Source organism: Peromyscus eremicus, chromosome 2 (assembly GCF_949786415.1).
Source record: "Peromyscus eremicus chromosome 2, PerEre_H2_v1, whole genome shotgun sequence".
NCBI classification, from domain to species: domain Eukaryota; kingdom Metazoa; phylum Chordata; class Mammalia; order Rodentia; family Cricetidae; genus Peromyscus; species Peromyscus eremicus.
Genome location: NC_081417.1, coordinates 72,651,019 through 72,672,515, shown reverse-complemented (window position 1 = coordinate 72,672,515; position 21,497 = coordinate 72,651,019). Strand labels below are relative to the sequence as shown.

Here is a 21,497-nt window from a genome sequence, read left to right as displayed (position 1 = left end):
TATATCAACCCTATGAAGTCTGTTTTATTGCTACACTCTAGAAGTTGAGTGAGAGGGGGAGATGAGAGAGGGAAAGAAAGCAAGGGAATCAGTGAGCTGTTTACAAATACAATTCTCTTTTCTTAAGCCATTATGTTTTTGTTATTTATGATAATCATAACCAGACAAATATTCTATAAGGTCTAATGCCAAAATATGCCCCCACCCATCATCCAGCCATCCATCCATTTGTCCGTCTATTTGTCCATTCATCCATTCATCCATCCATCCATCCATCCACCTTCCACAAATATCTAAAAAACCATTTTTTTGAAGAAAACTTATTTCCAATACCCATTCTTCCATGTACTTTAATCCTGGTTATAGTTCCACCATCCTTGAAGACCCCAGAGTGAAATATATCTTTATCTGATTTTTTTTTTCTTTCATACAGTTGCAACTGGTAAAGACATGAAGCCCTGTCAGTAAGACCTTCCCATGTTATCTTCAATCTTCATGATCTGCTGGGCCATTTTCAATCTCTCCCACAGGGCTTTTCTCCACCTATCACATGACCCTCAGGAGGGTCTTTAGAAAATGCAGGTTCCATGTTTTATACCCTCATTCTCAGGGTAAAACTCACACTCCTTGAACTCAAGGCCTTTCTAAAGCAGGACTGTACCTCTAAGTCCAGCCTCATTTCAATCCTTGCTGTTCAACATCTCCAGGTCTTTTGTGTGCATACCCCCCTCCTTCTGCTTGAGCTGTCCTTTGCAGACTAAGTATCGGATTAAGGTCCTGCTAAAGTCAGAGCAGAATTTCAAACTACTCAAACACCAACTCCTTCAAGTCTTCTCTGACCCACCCAGGAAAGAGATTTGCCACTTAGCTCTATTATAGAACACAACATCTTTTTTTGTAATTTTCAACCTAACATCACTATTTTCAGATGATGAGCTCTTTGAGAATTGTGATCCATTTCCTAGTGGATAGGTGAAACTAGAAACCCTATTCTTAGGGCATCATATTACATACAGTATTCATATGCCTTTCACTACACACTATAAAACTAGTTTCTCAAGCCCAGTGGTAGTGCCACACATCTTTAATGCCAGCACTCAGGAGGCTGAGGCAGGCAGAACTCTATGAGTTCAAGGCCAGTCTGATTTACAAAGAGAGTTCTAGGACAGCCTAGGCTGTTACAGAGAAACCTGTCTTGAAAGACCAAAAATAAATAAATAAATAAACAAACAAACAAACAAATAAATAAATAAAACTAGTTTCTCAGTCGTGGTATGATAGCATGTTGCGGCAGAAAGTTTTGGTTATGGAGGACTGTCCTACACAATGCAGGGGTTTACCAGCACCCTTGGCCTCTCCCTACTAGATTTCCATAGTTTCCCTCTAATTCCTTGCTCAAGCAACAACCAGAATGTGTGCAAACACTGCCAAACACAGCACCATTATGGTGTGAACAATGGACCCAAACCCCAAATCACCTGAATTAAAGATATAGCATAGAGGTAATATTTTGGGAAATGGTATTTTGCCTTAAATTGCATTTACCACCACAGCAATCTTTACAAGCATTAAAATATGAAAAATAGACCCTCCCCAGAATGATTTAGAAATTTGTACTGAATAGAAAAAAAGTTTCACATATGGATCTGTTTTCATTATGAAAATCAAATTCTATTGGCTTGTGAGAGCTAATGAATTTAACTTTCATTTTTCTAATTAGGAAAATATTGTGCATTTATATTCTGGCAAAATAAAAATCACTTCTCCAATTTCAATCTCTAGTAATCCATGAAATGTGGGGACATATTTACAATTCCTAAGAAGCACCATCCACAGAAATTAGCCATTGGTACCACCCTGTCAACCATGTGTGGCACATGGTAGGTACTCAGAAAATATTTGCTAAGTGAATTTTTAATATCTACACTCAAGATTTCTAGGTGTTGTGAGGACAAGAAGTCTGATCCTGCTAGACTACAAGCTTCTTTAATATGGGACTATAATGTGTATATCTGGTGCACACTTAATGGATACTAATTATTTGAGCGAAGGAATTAGTTTAAATTTTATTATCAACTGTAAACACTTTTTTTTTTCCTTTTCTAAATGATCAAGCATCCTGGTCTCTGACTTGGAAACAATTAAATCATTTGCTAGAGCAGATCACCATGTTCATTTATACACATTATCAAGTCTGACCTTCTGCATCACTATGTAAAGAACAATCTATACTAACTGTGTGCTCTAAATCATGTTGTTACTGCCTGGAGGGAAAACATACTGATCTGATGCTGACTGTAAACTTAATAGCCAATGACAATCAAAAGGCTTATTAGTATTCACGAGCAGTAAATTTTATCTAAATGTCATATAATTTGTTAAAGTTTTTAATGGCAAAACAATAATCATTCTGAAAGCACCACTCAACACTGCTGTCCTCAAAATGTGTCTATGATCCAACAGCAGGTCATAGCATACTCAGAATTAGATAAAATATTGTACATCAGAGAAGCACTCCTAAATTGTAGTGCATTTATATACTATAAATGAGATGCAAACAAGGGGGGAACCTGCCATAGTTTGCTATTATGTTAGACAAGGCAGAATATATATTATAAAAGAGAGTAAGGAGAATGATAATAAATGTCCCATGTGAACTATTCCCAACAACTGAGGATGGTGTGGCCCACCTGTCATTTATAGAAGAGACGTTCATTTCTAGCCGCTTGTTAAAAATAAGCTAGAAAACTATGTAAAGCATCTGGTACACAGCACATAGTAGGAATCAATAATTGGTATGCTGAAGCAAAACGCGTGGCTTCAGTCAGTCACTAAGACCCAGATGCTTGGACTGAGCAATGCGGCCAGAGACAGTGGGCCAGAATCGGGGAAGAGAAGAGGAGGGAGAACTGTATGAGAAGCACCGTGGTCTTCCTTGTCGCCTGCCATGGCTTGCCTGGGTTCAGCTGAAATCTCATAGAGAACCAAAGCTAGTGTCAGAAGGAGTGTAATTCATCCCCTCAATGATGTACACGTTATTTTTTTGCTTTCAAAAATCATAATAAGGATGGAAAGAAACCTGTTCACCAGAAACTAGAAGGAAGGAAAGTGGGGGTAAGATGGAATTCACACCCTGCTTAAGTAAGAACTCAGATGGGAGCTCTCACCAGGCGGTTTCAATTTTCTCTGCAGGACATAAGGTTGGGAAGGGACGGAACAGGAGGGCTTAAGAGAAGCAAAGGGTTGGATAATCACTTGGAGAGGGTGTAGAAGAGAGATAAATGAATGAAATCAATGATTTAGATGAATTTTTTTTAAAAAAAAAAACTGATTTCACAGCTATTCTGGTTAGATTGGAGCTAAGCAATTTACCTGCTGGTGGCAACGCTCATGGATACAGAACTGGGGATAGAGAATGGAGAGGATGAGAAATTATTAAGTGGCAATAGAGATGGATAGGGAAATCCGGTCCACGTTCTTTGAGAAAACATTATGAGTATCTACTGTGTGAGCTCATGCATTGGAGCCTGGGTATTTAGAGATAAACACAGTATGATCCTGCCCCCAGGAGAGTCACACAGAACCCCAGGGACGTGATGACAAACTGATGGAAGTTTATGCAGAGTCCTTACAGTTTTTGGTAACTGCGGTTTTTTTAAAGACCATTTTAAAATTGTTTTCTTTGCTAACATCATGTGTTTGTGATATTCATGCCATATATGAATTACAAACCATAAGAAATTCACATTCACATATGTATCACCCAATTCACATATTAGAGAGTATACTTTACAGTTATCTAGCTGCTCCTGCCTGCTTTTAAAGCTCTGTAGAAAACAGCAGCACTTCCACAGAACCAAACTAGTTCCAGATATGTCTCCTAACCTCTCCACTCTAGTCAGGCCCATCTAACAAAAGCTTCCCACAAATGTCCAAGAAAACAACCCCTCTTTCTTGCCTAAAAGAAAAAAAGATTTCAGAGAACATTTTACTTCCCTAAAAACTGTGTTTCTTATAAATATTGCTACAGGACCAAGGAGCTTCCTCTTATAAATTTTCTAAAATAATTTCTAAAGATAATAAAAGTTCATGCGAATGAGCAATTTTTAGTTCTAGGAGGTACTTTCAAATGCTGTCATGAAAACAACAAATGTTGTTGTGAAAAGGATTTATATTACACTCTCAGTCAGATAAGAAACATATTATCTTATCCTGCGTTTAAAAATAAGGTTTAGAATTAGAATTGTAAAAGTAATTCACACATGATCCTTTTCTTTCAAGAACACTTTTTAAAATTATGATAAAATACAGGTAACATGAACGTTACAGTGCTAACTATCTGTGGGGACACAGTAACATCAGGCTTGGTGTTTACAACCAGCACCACGATCCATCCCTAGAACTCTCTTCCTAGGAAACTGAGACTCTCTAGAAGTTAAACAGCTGCCTACTTTACCCCAATCACAGCCCTGTCGTCTACCGTTCTACTCTGTCTTGAGGAACTTCACCACCCTAGGAACTTCAACTATGTGGATTTTCCAGCACTGTTTGTCCTTCTGCGGAGGGCTTACTTCTCTTAGTATGACATAGCCTCATTCCAACCAGGAACAACTGTCGCCTGTGACTGGATTTACTTCTTCCTTCCAGCTGAATAATTTCATCTTATGCATATTAACACATTTTCTTTCTTCACTTGTTTTCTGAGACACGAACCACCATGTTCAGCTTGAAAATTTTCTTAACCTGTTAACCTGTCCATGGACAGCCCAGTTGTTTCTGCCTCTTGACCAGTGAATAATGCTGCAGTAAACATGGGTGTGCCACTATTTCTTCAGATCCTGCTTTCTATTCTTTCAAATAAATACCCAGAAGGGACACTGCTAATTTAAAGGGACCCCCACATTTCCACAGCAGCCAAACTACTCTGTATTCCCATCAGCAGTGATAACAGTTCTGATTTTTCTAGAACTCCATCACATGGTGATTTTCTTTTGAATGGTGCATCTTAAAGGCACAAACACTCCCATCCAGTATGTTTGAGAGGACATGTTGAAAGCTAGTCCAACACTAGACTGTAACTCCAAGTGCCAGATAAGACATACAGGGTTTCTGAGCAATGGAGTAGTGTTGACTGAAATCTCTGAAAACCAAAATGGCTATGACATGGTCTGGATAGTAATCACCGACCAGATAGAAGACTTGCAAATATTTTCTCCTATTTCATGAGTTGACTTGACTCTGTTGATTTTGTCCTTTCTTGCATAAAAGTTTGTGATTTGTTTATTCTTTTTCATTTTTTATTTTTTCTGAGACAACGTTTTGCCATGTAGCCAGTACCAGACTTAGACTTGTAACCATCCTCCTTCCTCAGTGCCCTAAGTGCAGAGATTACATGTAGGCACATGTCACCAGGCCTGCTTGTATGAAACTTTCAATTCTGACATAATCCAATTCTACTTGCTTCTTTCATTTCTTATGCTTCTGGTGTTACTCGGAGCCATTCAGGAAAGTACTGTGAAATTCAATCCTCTGAGGCTTTCACCTATGCTTTGTTCTAATAGTTCTATTAACTAAGCTTTTTCATGGACTTGTAATTATTCTCTCCTAGAGATTTCAGATTTCCCACTTACACCTGCATCATCTCTTATAGAAAGCTCCTCTCTGAAAGTAACTGAGGTCTATAAACGTGAGCTCAAAGGGCCTTTACTTCCTAACAGACACAACTGTGTACAGAGGCACAGACACCAACAAAAACATAAGTTACAAAGACCAAAGAGGAAGGGTGCTAACACAGACATGAGAACGACCTCTCTTGGTGATGGTGGTAACACTGGGATTGTAGCTCATCGGGTCCAGCTTCGTGTCATTAATCTGAAGAACAGTGGAAGGTCTTTTGAGACATTCGGGAATTCCAATTTAGGGCTTGCTATTAAAGCAGGTATTTGGGTACCTACAACAAAGTTTCCTCTTTTTGGGAATCCTAATAAAGTTTCATTCTTGCAATTAAAGTTACTGTTGCTGTGCTTTTAGATGCTGTCATTATTATTGTTGTATTTTATGAAACAGGATCTCACTATGTAGCCCATCCTGGTATAGCCATCCTCCTGCCTCTTCCTCTCAAGGATTGGGATTTAGAGGCATACAGCAACATGCCCAGATTCTTTATTATTCGTTATACAAACCAACTCCAAAGCCTAAGGGTACTTGCTATTTGCTAAAATATTTATTAATTAATACTTCTGAAACACAAAGCTACAAACTCCACTGGAAGTGTCTTCTTAAGACCACACTTCAGTATCACATTTACTTATAAGGATACTGGCCTAGAAACAAAGCATGTCAGAGCAAGGCACAGACCAACTCTCTTCAAGAGATCACAAGAGCAGATCACACAGAGGACAAGGAATTAGCCTTCACTTGGTACTCCCGGAGACAGCTCAGGTTCAAGGCACCAACACTCACATCCAGTATGCTTGAGAAAACATACTGGTATACAGTTTAAGATTGGATGATGGCTCTGAGTGTCATATCTTGTAAGAGTTCTTAATCTTGTATCATTGATAAGTTCAGAGCAATGGATGAGTGCTGACTGAGAACTCTGACAACATATATGTCTGCTACATAGCAGCTGTATTTAAAGCAGTGGTTCTCAACTTGTGGGTTGAGACCCCTTTGGAGGGGGGGTGTCAGATGACCCTTTCACAGGGTCCGCCTAAGACCACTGGAAAACACAGACATTTACACTACAATTCATAACAGCAGCAAAATCACAGTTATGAAGTAGCCATGAAATTAATTGTATGGTTGGGGGTCAGCACAGCATGAGGACCTGTATTCAAGGGTCGCAGCATTAGGAAGGTTAGAAGCGCTGATCTAAAGAACTGGTGGAGAGGCTGGATGTGGGGAGAGTGTTACATTCTACTGGGAGAAGAAAACTGGTAAGGGTGGCAGCTAACACCAACTTTCAGCAACTTTTTTTGCCAGCTACACTTATCAATATTTTCCATGTATTGATTTATCAAAAAAAATACAAATAAGGTATGCTGGGTACAGACACTGCCCTATATGACAGACGAGGGGCTACGGCACAGAGAGGTCCAACAACTTTTTCAGAGTCTCAAAGCTACCAAGTTGAAGAGGCAACAGCTGAATCCAAACAATGTACCTCAGAGCCTGTACTGTTAACCAGCACTACACCACCAGTTGGGTACCTGTGATAAGGAACCACACCCTACCTAAGATGGGGTCTGGTAAGTTACAAGCTGATGCTTGCAGCATAGGGCTGAGCAAGGCAAATGTGGGGTAGTACATGGGCATCGAAAATGAGCTCTTGAGAAGTACCTGGGTCCTTTTCATTCAGTGCCCATCACACTCTTGCGATTCTTCACACAGCCTCATGTTTATTTGTATGAGGACATCTGGGCTCAGAAAGCTCCTTTATCTCTTATTATGAAGCCAGTGACCGAATCTGAATGAGAATTCAGATCCTCACCAGTCCATGACTTTTCCACTATGTGTATTAAGGGCACGAGGTGATAGGTCAAGGACATCACCCGTCTTCTTCCCTTGGAAGACCAGCACCCTGTCTGGAAGAATCTGAAGCCATGCAGGAATAGGCATGGTTATGATTCCGGGCATTTTTCTGGCCAGCAACATGCTATGCGGAGTGAATACCTGGGTCAACTGTTGTTCGAAGGACCTAGCCATAGCCTTGGATTTGGGCAGCCAGGAAGGCCTGAGAAGCCCTACACTCAAAATACAAACATGGAACCTCAGGAAGGTTAAAAGACATGAACCAGAGGGGCCATCAGTATGAGGTTCTCCACAAAGAGTGACTTTAAACATAATCCGAAGAGAACTGCGGCCCCTGGAAATAAGGGCTTCCAAAGAGCAGAGCTGACTGCAGCGAACGGCCTCTGCTTCCATTCTCTGCTAATCCCAAACGTTGAACCTCAACGGTCCTCAAAACTATTCTTAGAAAAGGTCATGACATAACATTACATTTAAGAGCAGAACATAAAATTATACGTACACCAGCATACTGAAAAGGAACTGACGGCAGAAATTTGATTATAGTTCTTTATATTCATTCCTGTAACTTGCACTGTTTGCTTTTACACATGCATATATTATACTGTTAACCACAGATGAAACATAGTCTGAGGGGGAAGGAGGGAGGGGAGACAGACTGAGAGATTTAAGCAAGACTTGGAAAAAGGGGTAAACCTGAACTTTACATAGAGTATACTAATAATTCCAAATGATTCTCTAGCGCATCTGGTCACCTGCAGAGTAGCATTCACCTGTAATCCCAGCACTGGGCTGTAGGGGTCAAGGCAAGAGGGTCATCAGTCCATTCAACCAGCTCAATTTCAAAACAGCGAAACAAAAAGTATCCAAAAGTCTCCAAAAGTACCAAAGCATTTATTTAAAAAAATATAAATTTCCACATCACAAGGACCTACTCAGAATTTCCCTAGGAAACATGTTACCCTGGGGAAATTCTACTGTTTTCTTTTCTTTTTCAGTAAAGGTGTGAGACGATCTATTTCAGTTTTGTTTTTGAGACAAGAGATCTTGCTGTATTGTCTAAGCACTTAGGCTAAGCAATCTTTCTGCCTTGGCCTCCTGAGTAGCTGGGGTGACAGTCACACACCACTTCACCCAGCAAATCCAGAGTTTTAACAATCTCACCGAGTTGACTCTAGTATTTTAAACTAGAAAATCTAAAACCACTTCAGTTTTTTTCCTCTTTAAGGTTGTTTTACGACATATTTACTATGAGGACAAATGTATGCTGCAACACAAACATATACTGTTTAACAGTGAGACAGATGACCAGAGTGTCAACTTGGACAGCCTAACATCTCACCATTGATCTCTGCAAACTTCTGGACGTCACTCAAGGTTCTCAACTCTTGTCTTGGACATGCTGCTACACACAGTGCTATAGACTTGATCTTCCTGTTTATCAAGTCCAGATTGCATGGATCCAAAAAGAACACATACCTAAAGCATGGAGAAAAGAACCAAGATATTATTTCGCAAAACACATATGGTTCACTGCACACTCAATTAATCCCCAAAGCAAAGGACAGACTCCACTGAGCTTCACAATCAGCATTCCTCAAATAGAACCATCAGTGAAAGTTTTGAAAACAATGACTTATAATGCTAATAGAGAGGATGGAGTAATTGAAGCACTTTACAGTTTTCAGGATTTCTTTTCCTAATGTTTACATTTTATAATGCGCAGATTTTATTGTCAGAAACCATCGTTTTCTTGTTTTGTTAATCTTACACCAAACACTATTAGAATATCCCAATGTTGTGACTTAAACACATATTGCAGTTTCCATGGAAACTACAAACTTCGGTTAATGAATATTATTACGGAATGCGTATATTAACGGAAATGCGTATATTAATGAAAATGCACTGCTATGAATAGAGAGTTGAATGAAAACTAGAAAAATACAAAGCAACATTATAGCCATCTATGGGAGTTTTTAATTTCCTTTCTTTACTTTTCAGGATTCTCACTTTCTAAAAATAATACAGATTACATTTTAATTGGAATATCCGCATTAAATACTTTCTATTTTTAAAAAAATTCATAGCAGTTACATAAAAACAATACACACATCCTACATTATGCCCTCTGTGCTTTTGTATAATTACATTTTTTAAAGGCGGAAGCTTAGGTGGAAATCACAGAATTACCACCTCTCCCAGAGAAGTGATTACCAACCATCCTCCAACAAGATAAACAGAGTGTGGTGTTGCAGACCACGGGATGGAGAATAACAAGGAATGTCTCACTAAGCACAAAGTTAAAAAACACCAGCCCTGATCCTTTTTTTTTTCTGAGTCCATAGCAGATTTTACAAAGTAATGGCCTTTCCCATAAACCACTCAAATCTACACTACAAATACAACTAAACATAAGAATTAGGTGATTACTTTTCTCAGCCTTTGGCTATAATCGAGTGAAGAAACAGGACAAAGCCCCAAATCTAAAAAGCAAGAGAATAAAGCCAATGCACACATAAGATGGGTACTGTAAAAGAATACCACAAAAAATGATGCAGAAGGCACCAGAGAAGCCATCACAGATGGAGTAGTTTATTTTTATTTTAAGTGCACTGGTGTTTCGCCTGCATATGTGTCTGTGTGAAGTTGTCAGGTCCCCTGGAACTGGAGTTACAGACAGCTGTGAGCTGCCATGTGGGTGCTGGGAATTAAACTGGGGTCCTCTGGAAGAACAGCCAGTGCTCTTAACCACTGAGCCATCTCTCCAGCCCCTACAGACGGGGTAATAAAACTACATGGCACAGGGCAGCCAAGAGACCATCCAGGAGACCAGCAAGAAGGGGAAGTATAAGCTGTAGTACCAGTCAACATGCTCTTAGAGACTCTAGAATGATTAGTGTTCCAAACAGATGAAAAGAATTCAAAGAAGCCAGATGTGATTTGGAAGCAGAGTTCATGGACAGCTTCCATGGCTGAAAACAAGGAGGTAGTTAGTACAGGCAGGCACAGAGAGAACAGTTGCTGGGAACCCTTGGGAGACACAAGCAGCCTCTCACCGCTTCTCACTGCATCTGGCCCATGCATCTGACTCAGTGTGTGTGTTCCTAGGACCCCAGACAATGAACCGCACACAGCCAGATTCTGGGTGGGAACCCTTGTGTCCTGGAAGAGCATGTATCAACCAGCTCTGCCACCACCAGTGACGAGTGCTATCTACAACAGCAGTGATGAATGGAGCCAATGCTTACTGAATGCTCATGTATGTGCCAGACACTCTGGAAAACTCTGTGTATGTACTTATTAGTGCCACACAAGAGTGCGGTGTGTTTCTGTGGAGACAGTGGAATGTGGGTGGGGGGAGAGTAACTGAATATATAGTTCTTAATGATAAGCCATGCCTTGAGAAGAATCCAGAGAAATCACATGACAGTAGAAAACAAGTTTAGAGACCAGGAAAGAAAAACAGAGGCTACCAGGCCTCACAGCTGGGACAGGGCTAGATCAAGAACAACCTCCTGAGAATAGAAATTTTGTCTGGCTGTCCTGCTTCTGCCCCTTCCAATGCTAAAACTGCCCTGGCTGCATTTTGTTTATAGGCTGAAACACCGCAGCAGTTTGTACTTGGGAGTGGGAGGCAATCTTGTACTGTGTCTTGGTTACAGCAACCTGAGCTTGTGTCCTGGTTCTTTTTTTCTGAGAAGGTACTGCATCTTAAACCCACGATTCTCCTGCTTCGGCCTCTCAAACAGCTGAAATTATAAGTCCATACCATCCTCCATTTTCAGTCTTCCCTTTAATAGTTCTTTGGCCTAACTTAAGGAAAACATTTTTCCTTCTTAGCCTCAGTTTCCTTTTTTATAAAACTATATACTATTTATTCTATAGTCTACTTTAAGGTCATTGACAGTACACACTTACAGACAGTGTGTATATAACAGTTCTTATCAGTCTCGCCCAGAAAATAACCTGACCTTTATAAAGTCTGCATTTGGTGGTAAGCCACTCAACTCGTTCTAGTAAGGGTGCAGAACAAGACTATAATACTAATTATATTTATATTTAGTATTCTTGAGAGAAAAATCTGCATAGATGCCATTAGGTCAAAAGCCTTGGTAAGAACTAAGAAGCCCCCAGAAGAGGTCAAGTAAAACAAAAATGGCTTAAGAAGGTGAGTGGAATTCTACAATGTCTATCAACCACTATCACATTACCACTGTTAATTATAGATTAAGTGCAAGGTTTCAGAAAACACAATACCCATAGAACCAAAATGTAATTTTAAATGACATCTGCTGTGGAATAATGCTTTTATACATTGGTTTAATAAAATGCTGATTGGGTCGGGCAGTAGTGACGCACGCTTTTAATCCCAGCACTCAGGAGGCAGAGGCAGGCGGATCTCTGTGAGTTCGAGGCCAGCCTGGGCTACCAAGTGAGTTCCAGGAAAGGCGCAAAGCTACACAGAGAAACCCTGTCTCGAAAAACCAAAAAAATAAAATAAAATAAAATAAAAAAATGCTGATTGGCCAGTAGCCAGGCAGGAAGTATAGGCGGGATAAGCAGACAAGGAGAATTCTGGGAAGAGGAAGGCTGAGTCAGGAGACGCCAGCCTCCTGTCCAGGGAGCAGCATGTAAAGCCCCACAGGTAAAGCCACAGAACAAGTGGCAACATATAGATTAACCGAAATGAGCTGAGTTTAAATGTAAGAGCTAGTCAGTGGTAGGCCTGAACTAATGGCCAAGCACTTTTAATTAATATAAGCCTCTGTGTGTTTACTTGGGTCTGAGCGGCTGCAGACCAGGTGGGACACAGGGAAACTTTCAGCTACAGGCATCTTCAGAAGTGTATGCTAATATACATGCTTAGTATACATACCTAAGAACATATTAGATCTAATTCACACATACTAACACTGTGAAAAGCTACTTAGGCCCGCAGTTCTGTGTGAATGCCTTTTGGATGACGGAGAGTTTTCTCTCCCTTTGACAGTGCAATAAGCTATCAACTCTATTTACAAATAAGGCTAGCACCAGCAGGTGGGACTCCAATGGTGCCCCTTATCGAAGTCTTCATTCCATGTGGTTTTAGATACCTATGGCCAACCAAAGTCAGGAAACAGTAAAAGGAAATTTTCAGAAATAAGCAATATATAAGTTTTGAATCATTTTTATTACAGTTATTGGTATGATTGCTCTATTTCATGGCTATTGTCAGTTTCTTACTGTGTCTAATCTATTAATTAAACTTTACTATAGGTATGCACTCAGAGAAGGAAAATAAGAGGTACCCAGAGGGTTCAGTATAACTCACAGCTCCAAAGACTGCATTGCACCTTGGAATACTTTGCATGAAGATAAGGGGGTCTAATTTTCAGTTCACCGACAACTATAGAGAATGTTTTTCAACCAAGAGACACAGGATAAGATGCAACAAAACAGTATCCATCTCAAAGCCTATCCTAATTCCAGCCTATGGCACAGGAATGTTGTAGAAGCTCAAATCTATTAATAACTCGGAAACAGCTTTGTTTAAGTTGCCCATCCTTTAGAGGACCTAGAATAAATAGAATACCCCAAGTAGGAATGAAGGAAGGATGAGAAATAATGAGAATACTCCAGAAACTGAACAGCCTGGACATCTGCAGGCACTGGCACATACAGTATACACACAGCATGCTCAGGTGGTCCAGAAAAGACATTTGCAAAGGGAATTGCAAAACGCCTAGGCAAGCTTTAAACTTAAAAGTGTGATGGGGGCTGGAGAGATGGCTCAGTCACTAAAGGCTAGGCTCAAAACAAAAAAAGGGCAACGGGGGGGGGGGGGGGGGGGGGAACAAAACACAAAGAGCCCCGGCTGTACTGCGGAGGAAGTGCTGTAGGGGCTGGTGAGGGAGGGGTATAAATACACGCTCCAGTCCAGGTAGCTTCTGGGGTTATTTGAGGAAGATACAAAATAAATCCACTTTAACTTGAAAGTCTGGAAATACAACACCAAATTATGTCCGAAAGAAAAGGGAAGAATATGTAAATACAGTGGTCTGTCTGCACAGTAAAGAGTAGGACACACGCATCAAACACGAGATGAGGCCACAGTGGAGAACGAACGGAGCACTAAATCACTGATGCTCGGGAAACGGAGAAGAGCCACAGGAAAGAGGTGACTTTAAAAGCTGTGCTTGGAGCAAGAAGATGAAACCCAATTATATGATGTCATAGAAGTTTTAAAGGTAGCTTAAACCTCTATCCTGCTTTTACTATCTTCACCAAAGACCAGAGAAGGTAAAGGAAATGAGATTTACCAAGAGGTTACTGCATGTCACAAAGCATTGGAGGCTGTGTCCTCACAACCCATAATTCAACAGCTAAGGCAAGGCTCTAGAAGGCAGGTGATAACTGGAGGTCACATGGACTTAAAGTCTGACCCACAAGTGTTATTCTTTCAATCCCAATGGGAGAGAGATGATAGGGACAGTCAGTGACAGACCAATGATGACTGGCTGGTTAGATCAGGTCTGTAGCAGAAGGAACCCCACCCACTCAAGATTCGGTAGTTTATCTTGTGGGGAACAACACTCAAATGATAAGCACTAAACGGGACTTCATTCACAGAAGAGCATCCCATTATTCCGCAAACATTGCTAAGTATTTACTCCCAGGAAAAGACTTTTCAATACAAAACCCACAAAGCACAAATTTTGAATGCAAATAACTTACAGACTGAAGGAAAAAAGAGACAGAAATACAACTAGTCATTTCAAAACCACATGATGTGTGTGAGGTTGAAATGGCAGCAGAAACTGTATTATAGTTCTGCATGGAGGGAAGCGGGTGGGAGAAAACATTAGGGAGGGGAGGAGGAATCTAAGCCGCGTTTTGAAACTGAGTAGGAATTTTCCAGACAGATGGGGAAAGGAGCACTCCAGGCAGAGGAAACCGCATGCCTAAAAGTGCAGAAGCATGAAAGAGCATATTTAAGGAACTGCAAATAATCGGATAGGGCTGACTACAGGGTGTAACATCAAAGAGGTATGTGCCAAGGAGAAGCGGGGACAAAAGACGCTGTCCTCAGAATACAGGAGATCTTACACTCTGCTCCATAAGGCAATGTGTAATCACATGGCCACCTCACAGTAAGGCCCTGGTGTAACCCGCGATCAAGTTGAAGGCCAGAGGGAAAGGCTGGGGCACAGCGGTGCGGTTCCAGAGATGAGCCCTTGCCATTAAATCGCCTCCTGCTGCCATGGCAACTCCGCAGCAAGGCTTTTTGGAGCAAGAGGTGGCAAGCAGATACCAGGTCTGCTGGCCGCCTCCTGCCGAATTTGGCGTCTCTCCTCTCTAATCAAGCATTGCCACGCTAAAGCTGGGAAGCTGGCAGAGAAGCCCCTCGGATGCCTTCTGCTTTAGTGATTCCTGACACATGTCATCCCCAGAGGGGAATAAAAATGGAGTCTGATCATTTGTCCAATTATTACCTGGAATCAACTGACAATTTATAGCCCCTTTCTGCAGACTGTGTTGCCCTTACTGAATCACCAAAAGGAAAAACACAACAGCAACGCAAGCCTCCTGCTAATGCTAAATATAGGCTGCAGAGAGCCTGAAGATCTCTACTCCACCCACGGTAGAGTTCTGCCCAGAGAGACCTCTTGTTTCCTATGTGGAAGAAGGAAGGACTGCAGCACAACAAGTCTAGGCATCTCACCAGGCTGGGTACCAAGTGCCCCAAGGAGGGCCATCTTACATAGCCCACAGAACTATGGGAGCAGCACATCCAAACTAAGCTAACCCAGCTAACTACAACACACACGTAACTAAAACATGTTTGGCCCCAGCATTCTGGAACAAAGCAGCTAAGAGAGACATGTGGAGAACAGTGATGAACTGTAGATAGTGATCCAGGAGGTTGTACAATGTTTGCAACAGTGCCCCGCCCTCCCCATAAGCACATATATTGCTATACTTTGAGTATCTGTCCCTCAGAATTCCATGTCCAAAGGTGCAGATGTAGCTCCATGGTATAGCACTGGCTTAGTGTGTATGTGAAGGTCCGATCCCCCTCAGGCAAAAAACACCAAAAAACAAAACCAACAATCAAATACCAATCAAACACGAAGTGAAATCTGTCACTGTGACAGCATTAGGAAGATGGAGCTTTAAGTAGTGACCAATGATCATGCACTGCTGTCATAAACGGATTAGTGCCAGCATCAGGGACAAAAGGGTGGAGGCAGGAAAGTGCTAATCTGAGGTCAACCTGAACTAGGTTGTGAGACCCTGCCCCCATACACACACACACACACACACAAAAAAAAAAAAAACACCCCAAAAAAACAATAGCTGAGGAGCCCCCAACTGGATCAGGCCCTCTGGATAAGTGAGACAGTTGATTAGCTTGAACTGTTTGGGAGGCCCCCAGGCACTGGGACTGGGACCTGTCCTTAGTGCATGAGCTGGCTGTTTGGAACCTGGGACCTATGCAGGGGCTCTTTGCTCAGCCTGGGTGAAGGGAGGAGGGGACTGGACCTGCCTGGACTGAATCTACCAGGCTAAGCTGAATCCCCAGGGGAGTCCTTGTCCTGGAGGAGATGGGAATGGGGGGTGGACTGGGAAGGGGGTGGGGGCGGGAGGAAGGAGGACAGGGAAATCCATGGCTGATATGTAAAATTAAATTATAAAACTAAAAAAAAATTATTTGCTCCTCAACCCTTCCATTCACACCTTGTATATTTAAGTCATTTATCTGTTTTATTATCTGTCTCTACCACTAGAAATCAACTCTAGGGGAGCAAAGCTGGTTAACTATCTAATCCATTTCTATATCCTCAGTGCTTAATTTAAATAATGCCTGGAATGAGGAAGGAATGCCACAATCATTTATTGAATCACTAAATAGATGGTAATTGTGTGAATTTTGCCAGGTAGAAATGAGGTGGAAAGGAAGTAGGGAAGATGTTTGAGGCTGAAACACTCTCAGATATTCAACATAAAAATTTTAAACACCTCCTCTGCCAGATGACAGGGTCAAGAGATATAATTACAAACATGCCAATACCAGCCAGGCAGGCATGTGACTCAGGCCTCTAATCCCAGTCACTGGGAAGCTGAGGCAGAAGTTTTCAAGTTCAAGGCCAGCCTAGGCTTCCTACAGAATTCAAAGCCAGCCAGGGCTATGCAGCAAGATCCTATCTCAGAAACCAAACCAAAACAACCACAAAAGAGATTACAAAGTCTCCCTGAGCAGATTTCATGGTACAGAGGTCTAAAAGAGTTGCAAGCCACATAAGATCAGATGGGTCTCTTGAGAGGAGCCGGGAGGTATCTAGAGAAGAGAGAAGTACAGGAACCAAGAATGAGTAAGAGGCAGCCAGGCGTGGAGGGAAGGAGGTAGGAGCAGAGGTCCAGCCACAGAGGGAAGTGGAACAGGTCAGCATGGCTGATGTGGACTGCAAAGGAAGATGCAGAGGCTAAGCAGGGACACGGAGGCTGGACCATGGGCCTTAAAGATATCCGAGAGGCGGGACAGTTCGGAGTTCATCCTAAAGCTGGGGAGCAACCAGGAGCTCCCTTTCTGTCACGTGGAAAATGAACAATGGGTGAGTTAGACACGGGGGAGGGAGGCTATAGGATGTGTACCAGGAAATGATGCCTTTGACCAGGGTGAGAATTTCAAAAGTACTCAGAAACAAGAAAGGAAATGTGATGATGTGATGAGGAGGAGAAGAGAAGAGCATCCGTGCTGACCAGGATGTTTGGGCCATTAAGGTTTGTAAACCTGTTCCAAAAACAAACAAAAAAACGTTGAGCGTTGGGCACTGTGGTCAAAGCCAATAATCCCAGTACTCATGAGGGTGGAGTATGGAGACTAAGCCTGAGAACAGTTTGAGTAACACGGCAAGACAGTCTCCAAACACACAGACAAAGGGGGTACACAGGAAGACACAGAGCACAGAGAGATAAACACCATGCCCACCTTTAGAAAGCCCCAGTTTGATGTCCTCGGTATATTTACATTACAAACAAAAACATGCAAATGGACAAGCCAGAAGCAAAGGTCAATCCTCCTGTGTAGCTAGGAGTGTCTGCTGCTGTGGGATGGTCTGTATGTCAAGTGTGTTGCTGATTGGTCAATAAATAAATCACTGATTGGCCAGTGGCCAGGCAGGAAGTATAGGCGGGACAAGGAGGAGAATAAAGCTGGGAAGTGGAAGGCTGAGTCAGAGACACTGCCAGCTGCCATGATGAAAAACAGCATGTGAAGATGCCGGTAAGCCACGAGCCATGTGGCAAGGTATAGATTAATGGAAATGGATTAATTTAAGCTGTAAGAACAGTTAGCAAGAAGCTTGCCACGGCCATACAGTTTGTAACCAATATAAAAGTCTCTGTGTTTACTTGGTCGGGTCTGAGCGGCTGTGGGACTGGCAGGTGAGAGAGATTTGTTCTGACTGTGGGCCAGGCAGGAAAACTCTAGCTACAGTCTGCCTCCTCCTTACACGGGTACCAGAGAGGGAGAAAATGGGCTGGAGAGATGGTACAGCCCTTATGAGCTTCAGAGAACCCAGGTTCAGTTCTCAGTACCCACATGGTGATTCACAAACAGCCTTAACTCTAGTTCCAAGGGATCTAATGACCTCTTCTGACCTCCACCAGCTATGCAGGACACACACACACACACACACACACACACACACACACACACACACAAATAAATCTAAGAAAATCTTTTAAAAAGGGAGGGGAAATAAACATTAGAATAAATCAGAGAGCCACTGATTCTATCTTGTGCAAAACTGAGATAAGAAAATAAATAAAACACTTTATAAAAATTTTTCATGAAAGATACCAGAAAATGAGTTTACTACTTAGCAAAGGTAACTAGAACACTACAAAAGCCAAGTTCACTGCCAATACCGAAGTCAGAAGAAATAGTCTCAAATTCAACTTTTCAAGAAATCACATCAAAAAATGAGGCAATGGCAGAAGATTTTATTTGTATTTTCTTTTATTTCCTTTTATTTTTCTTATGGTAACATTCCTTTTAAAAAAGTTCACTTTTTTAAAGTGTGTTCCACTTCCCTTTAAGACAGGGTCTCACTAAGTTGCTCTGGCTGGTCTCAAATTCCTTGGCTCAAGGATCCTCTTTATTACCTAAGCTTTCTCAGTGTTGTGACTTTAGGTGGGACCAGGGACTGTGACTATAGGAGGTCCAGGGACTATGACTAAAGGGAGGCCTAAAAGCTACTACACGTACCACTGTGTCCAGCTAGTTCAATGTTTTTAAGTATATATTATTTAATTAAGTTGAATTAAACAAAAATCTAATTCTGAAATATTTTCATCCCTAGAGAACTCCCATTATCTATTAGCTCAATTCTCTGTATTTCCTACCCCTACTTAGCATAAGTTCAAAGTTCAGCATGCTACAGTGTATGTTTCAATCTTTACTCCTATTATGGCCAATAATATTCCATTGTATAAATATAACACAATTTTGTTATTCATCCATCACTTGATGCAAATTTGTGTCATTTTTTTCCCCTTTGGAAGCTATTATCACTCATACTGCTGTCAACATTCATATGTATGTCTCTGTGCATACATGTGTTTGCATTTCTTCTAGGCAGGTTTCGAGAAGTAGACTTCCTAGGTCATACAGTAACCGTGTTTGGCATTTTGAGCAATGGTCAGTGTTTACCAAGGCAGCTGTTCCATTTTAAACTCCTATTGCAAAATATGAGTCTCCAATTTCTCCAAACCCTTGTCCACATTTAAAAACATGTATCAACTGATGCATGAATAGCCAAACTGTGGTGTATCCATACAAGAGAATGATTTTAAATTATCACTCTTGTAGTGGATGAGAAAGGAATAACTCTCCGTTCTGCTTTGTATTTCATTAGTAGCTAATGGTGTTCAATGTCTTTCACAAGCCTATTTATGCATATTGTCTTTCAGTTCTTTTGGAGAAATATCCCCTTGACTCTCTTGCTCATCACAGATTTCTATCCATTTGTACCAAAGACAGAATGATGAGGCAGACTCAGGTACTAAACCCTGTCACAACACTACGAAAAAAAATTACAAGAAAAGAGTTAATAAGGGTGAAAGAGGTCAAAAGATCAGTCAGGAGACAACACAGGAGCAGAAGATTAGAGACAAATGATTCTAGATCTGAAGAACGGATGGAGTGATAACAAAACAAAACACATGCACACTGGAAGGACGAGCTTGCGGCCAGAAAAAGGGGTTCTCAACTAGGTTGGGTTGATTTTATAGGTAGAGTAATTATAGGCATGAAAAGACCAAGCTGTGACTCTGAACTATGGGAAAGTAAATCTTGAAAGCCTCCACTGAGGAAAAATGGAAATGCTTCCCAGGGCTATGGTGAGAATCAACAGGGCAGGCTATGGTAATGAGCTTTGTAAGCAACATACATGGAGCATGGGCTAAAACAGCCATGCCTTCCCTTTGATTAAAAACAGAAGCAATGACAACTTCCAACGTCTTTTGAAAGAGGATGATGATAATGAAGATCTCCAATGGCAATTAACACAATTCCAGGTACTATGCTAAGGCTCCTCTGTCCCCACCACATTTATTTAGCCAAAACACCACTGCGTGTCCATACTACCAACAAAGCTCTCTGGGCCAAATATTACTGTTGCTATTTCCTACAGTGCAAACTCTTTAATTGCTTCTCCAATGATCTACCCTGAAAGATATCCTCAACTGCCTGAACAATTCAACTCACCATATAAAAACTGAAAATGCTGTTTCCATTGTATTGCTTTTAACCTTTTATTAGAGAATCAAAATTTTAATCGAACATGACAACCTTGATAATTATTCAATTTCTTTATTGCTTCAACAATGTACAAATTATCCCCTCTCTTCAATGATGTACAATATTCACTTCAAAATATTTAATTCATCTGGAATTTAGTTTGTATGATATGACATTAAAATAGGTCTAAATGTAGCATCCTTTATATTACTATCCAACTCAGTATTTTTATTTATTTTTTTGTTAAATGATAGTTGCTTTCACAAGTTCTATTTGTTGAGCTCTAATATATGATTTCTATTCTGTTTCCATGACTATATGTACCTACATTTAGACAGCTCTTATAATATACCTTGGAACATGACTTAGTCTAGAACATCAAACCGCCTCCCTTTGCTTCCCTAGAAAGAATATAACAATGGCAAATATAGCTTCATAATCTTAATAGAAATCCTCAGTCCCATGTCTTGTCTGGCCGGCACATCAATTTCCAACAGTTTATTGTTTTGCAGGGTGGAGATGAACTTAGGGCCTTGGACCTGCTAGGGAGTGTTCTACTACTGAATCACACCCCCACCCTTTCAGTGCCAACATTTAAAAATCAGAGCTGGAGAGGTGGCTCAGAAGTTAAGAACACTTGTTCTTGCTGAAGACCTGGGTTTAATTGACAGCATCCCCATGGCAGCTCACAATCATTCGTAACTCCATTCCAGGAGATCTGACACCTTCTGACTTCTGTGGGTACCAGGCTCACGTGTGTTACACAGTCATACATGTAAGCAAAAACATTTACATTCATACAATAAGATAAATCTAAAAATATAAGATAAAAATCTGAAGATTGGCAAGCCTTATGTGCTCCCCTCACTCTTCTTTAACCTGTCAATGGGTATCTGGTCTCACTTGAAAACCGGGCTGGGGAGATGACTGGGCAGTTAAAGCCTTGCTGTAGAGGCAAGAGGACCAGAGTTCAGTGCTCAGATCCCCAGAACCCATGTAAATGCCTGGCAGGCATGCTGGGCTGCCTGTAATTCCACCATTGGAAAGCAGAAACAGGGAATTCCCAGAGTAAGCTGACTAATGACTCACTATATAGGTGAGTCTGGGTTCAACTGAGAACCTGTCTCAAAGAACAAGATGGAAGAAGATTCCCAACACCAACCTTGGACCTCCATGTACA

The 21,497-nt window shown here is 41.3% G+C and overlaps 1 protein-coding gene across 3 annotated transcripts in view; it reads right to left on the bottom strand.

Annotated features, from left to right (window-relative positions):
• The window catches only part of Slc44a1 (solute carrier family 44 member 1), a 184,090-nt gene that overhangs the window by 91,422 nt on the left and 71,171 nt on the right, over positions 1-21,497 (bottom strand). For all 3 annotated transcript variants that reach the window (XM_059254358.1, XM_059254357.1, XM_059254356.1), the window contains exon 4: positions 8,873-9,009. In XM_059254358.1, coding sequence (XP_059110341.1) covers positions 8,873-9,009 — 137 coding nt within the window. The remainder of the gene's footprint in view (positions 1-8,872; positions 9,010-21,497) is intronic.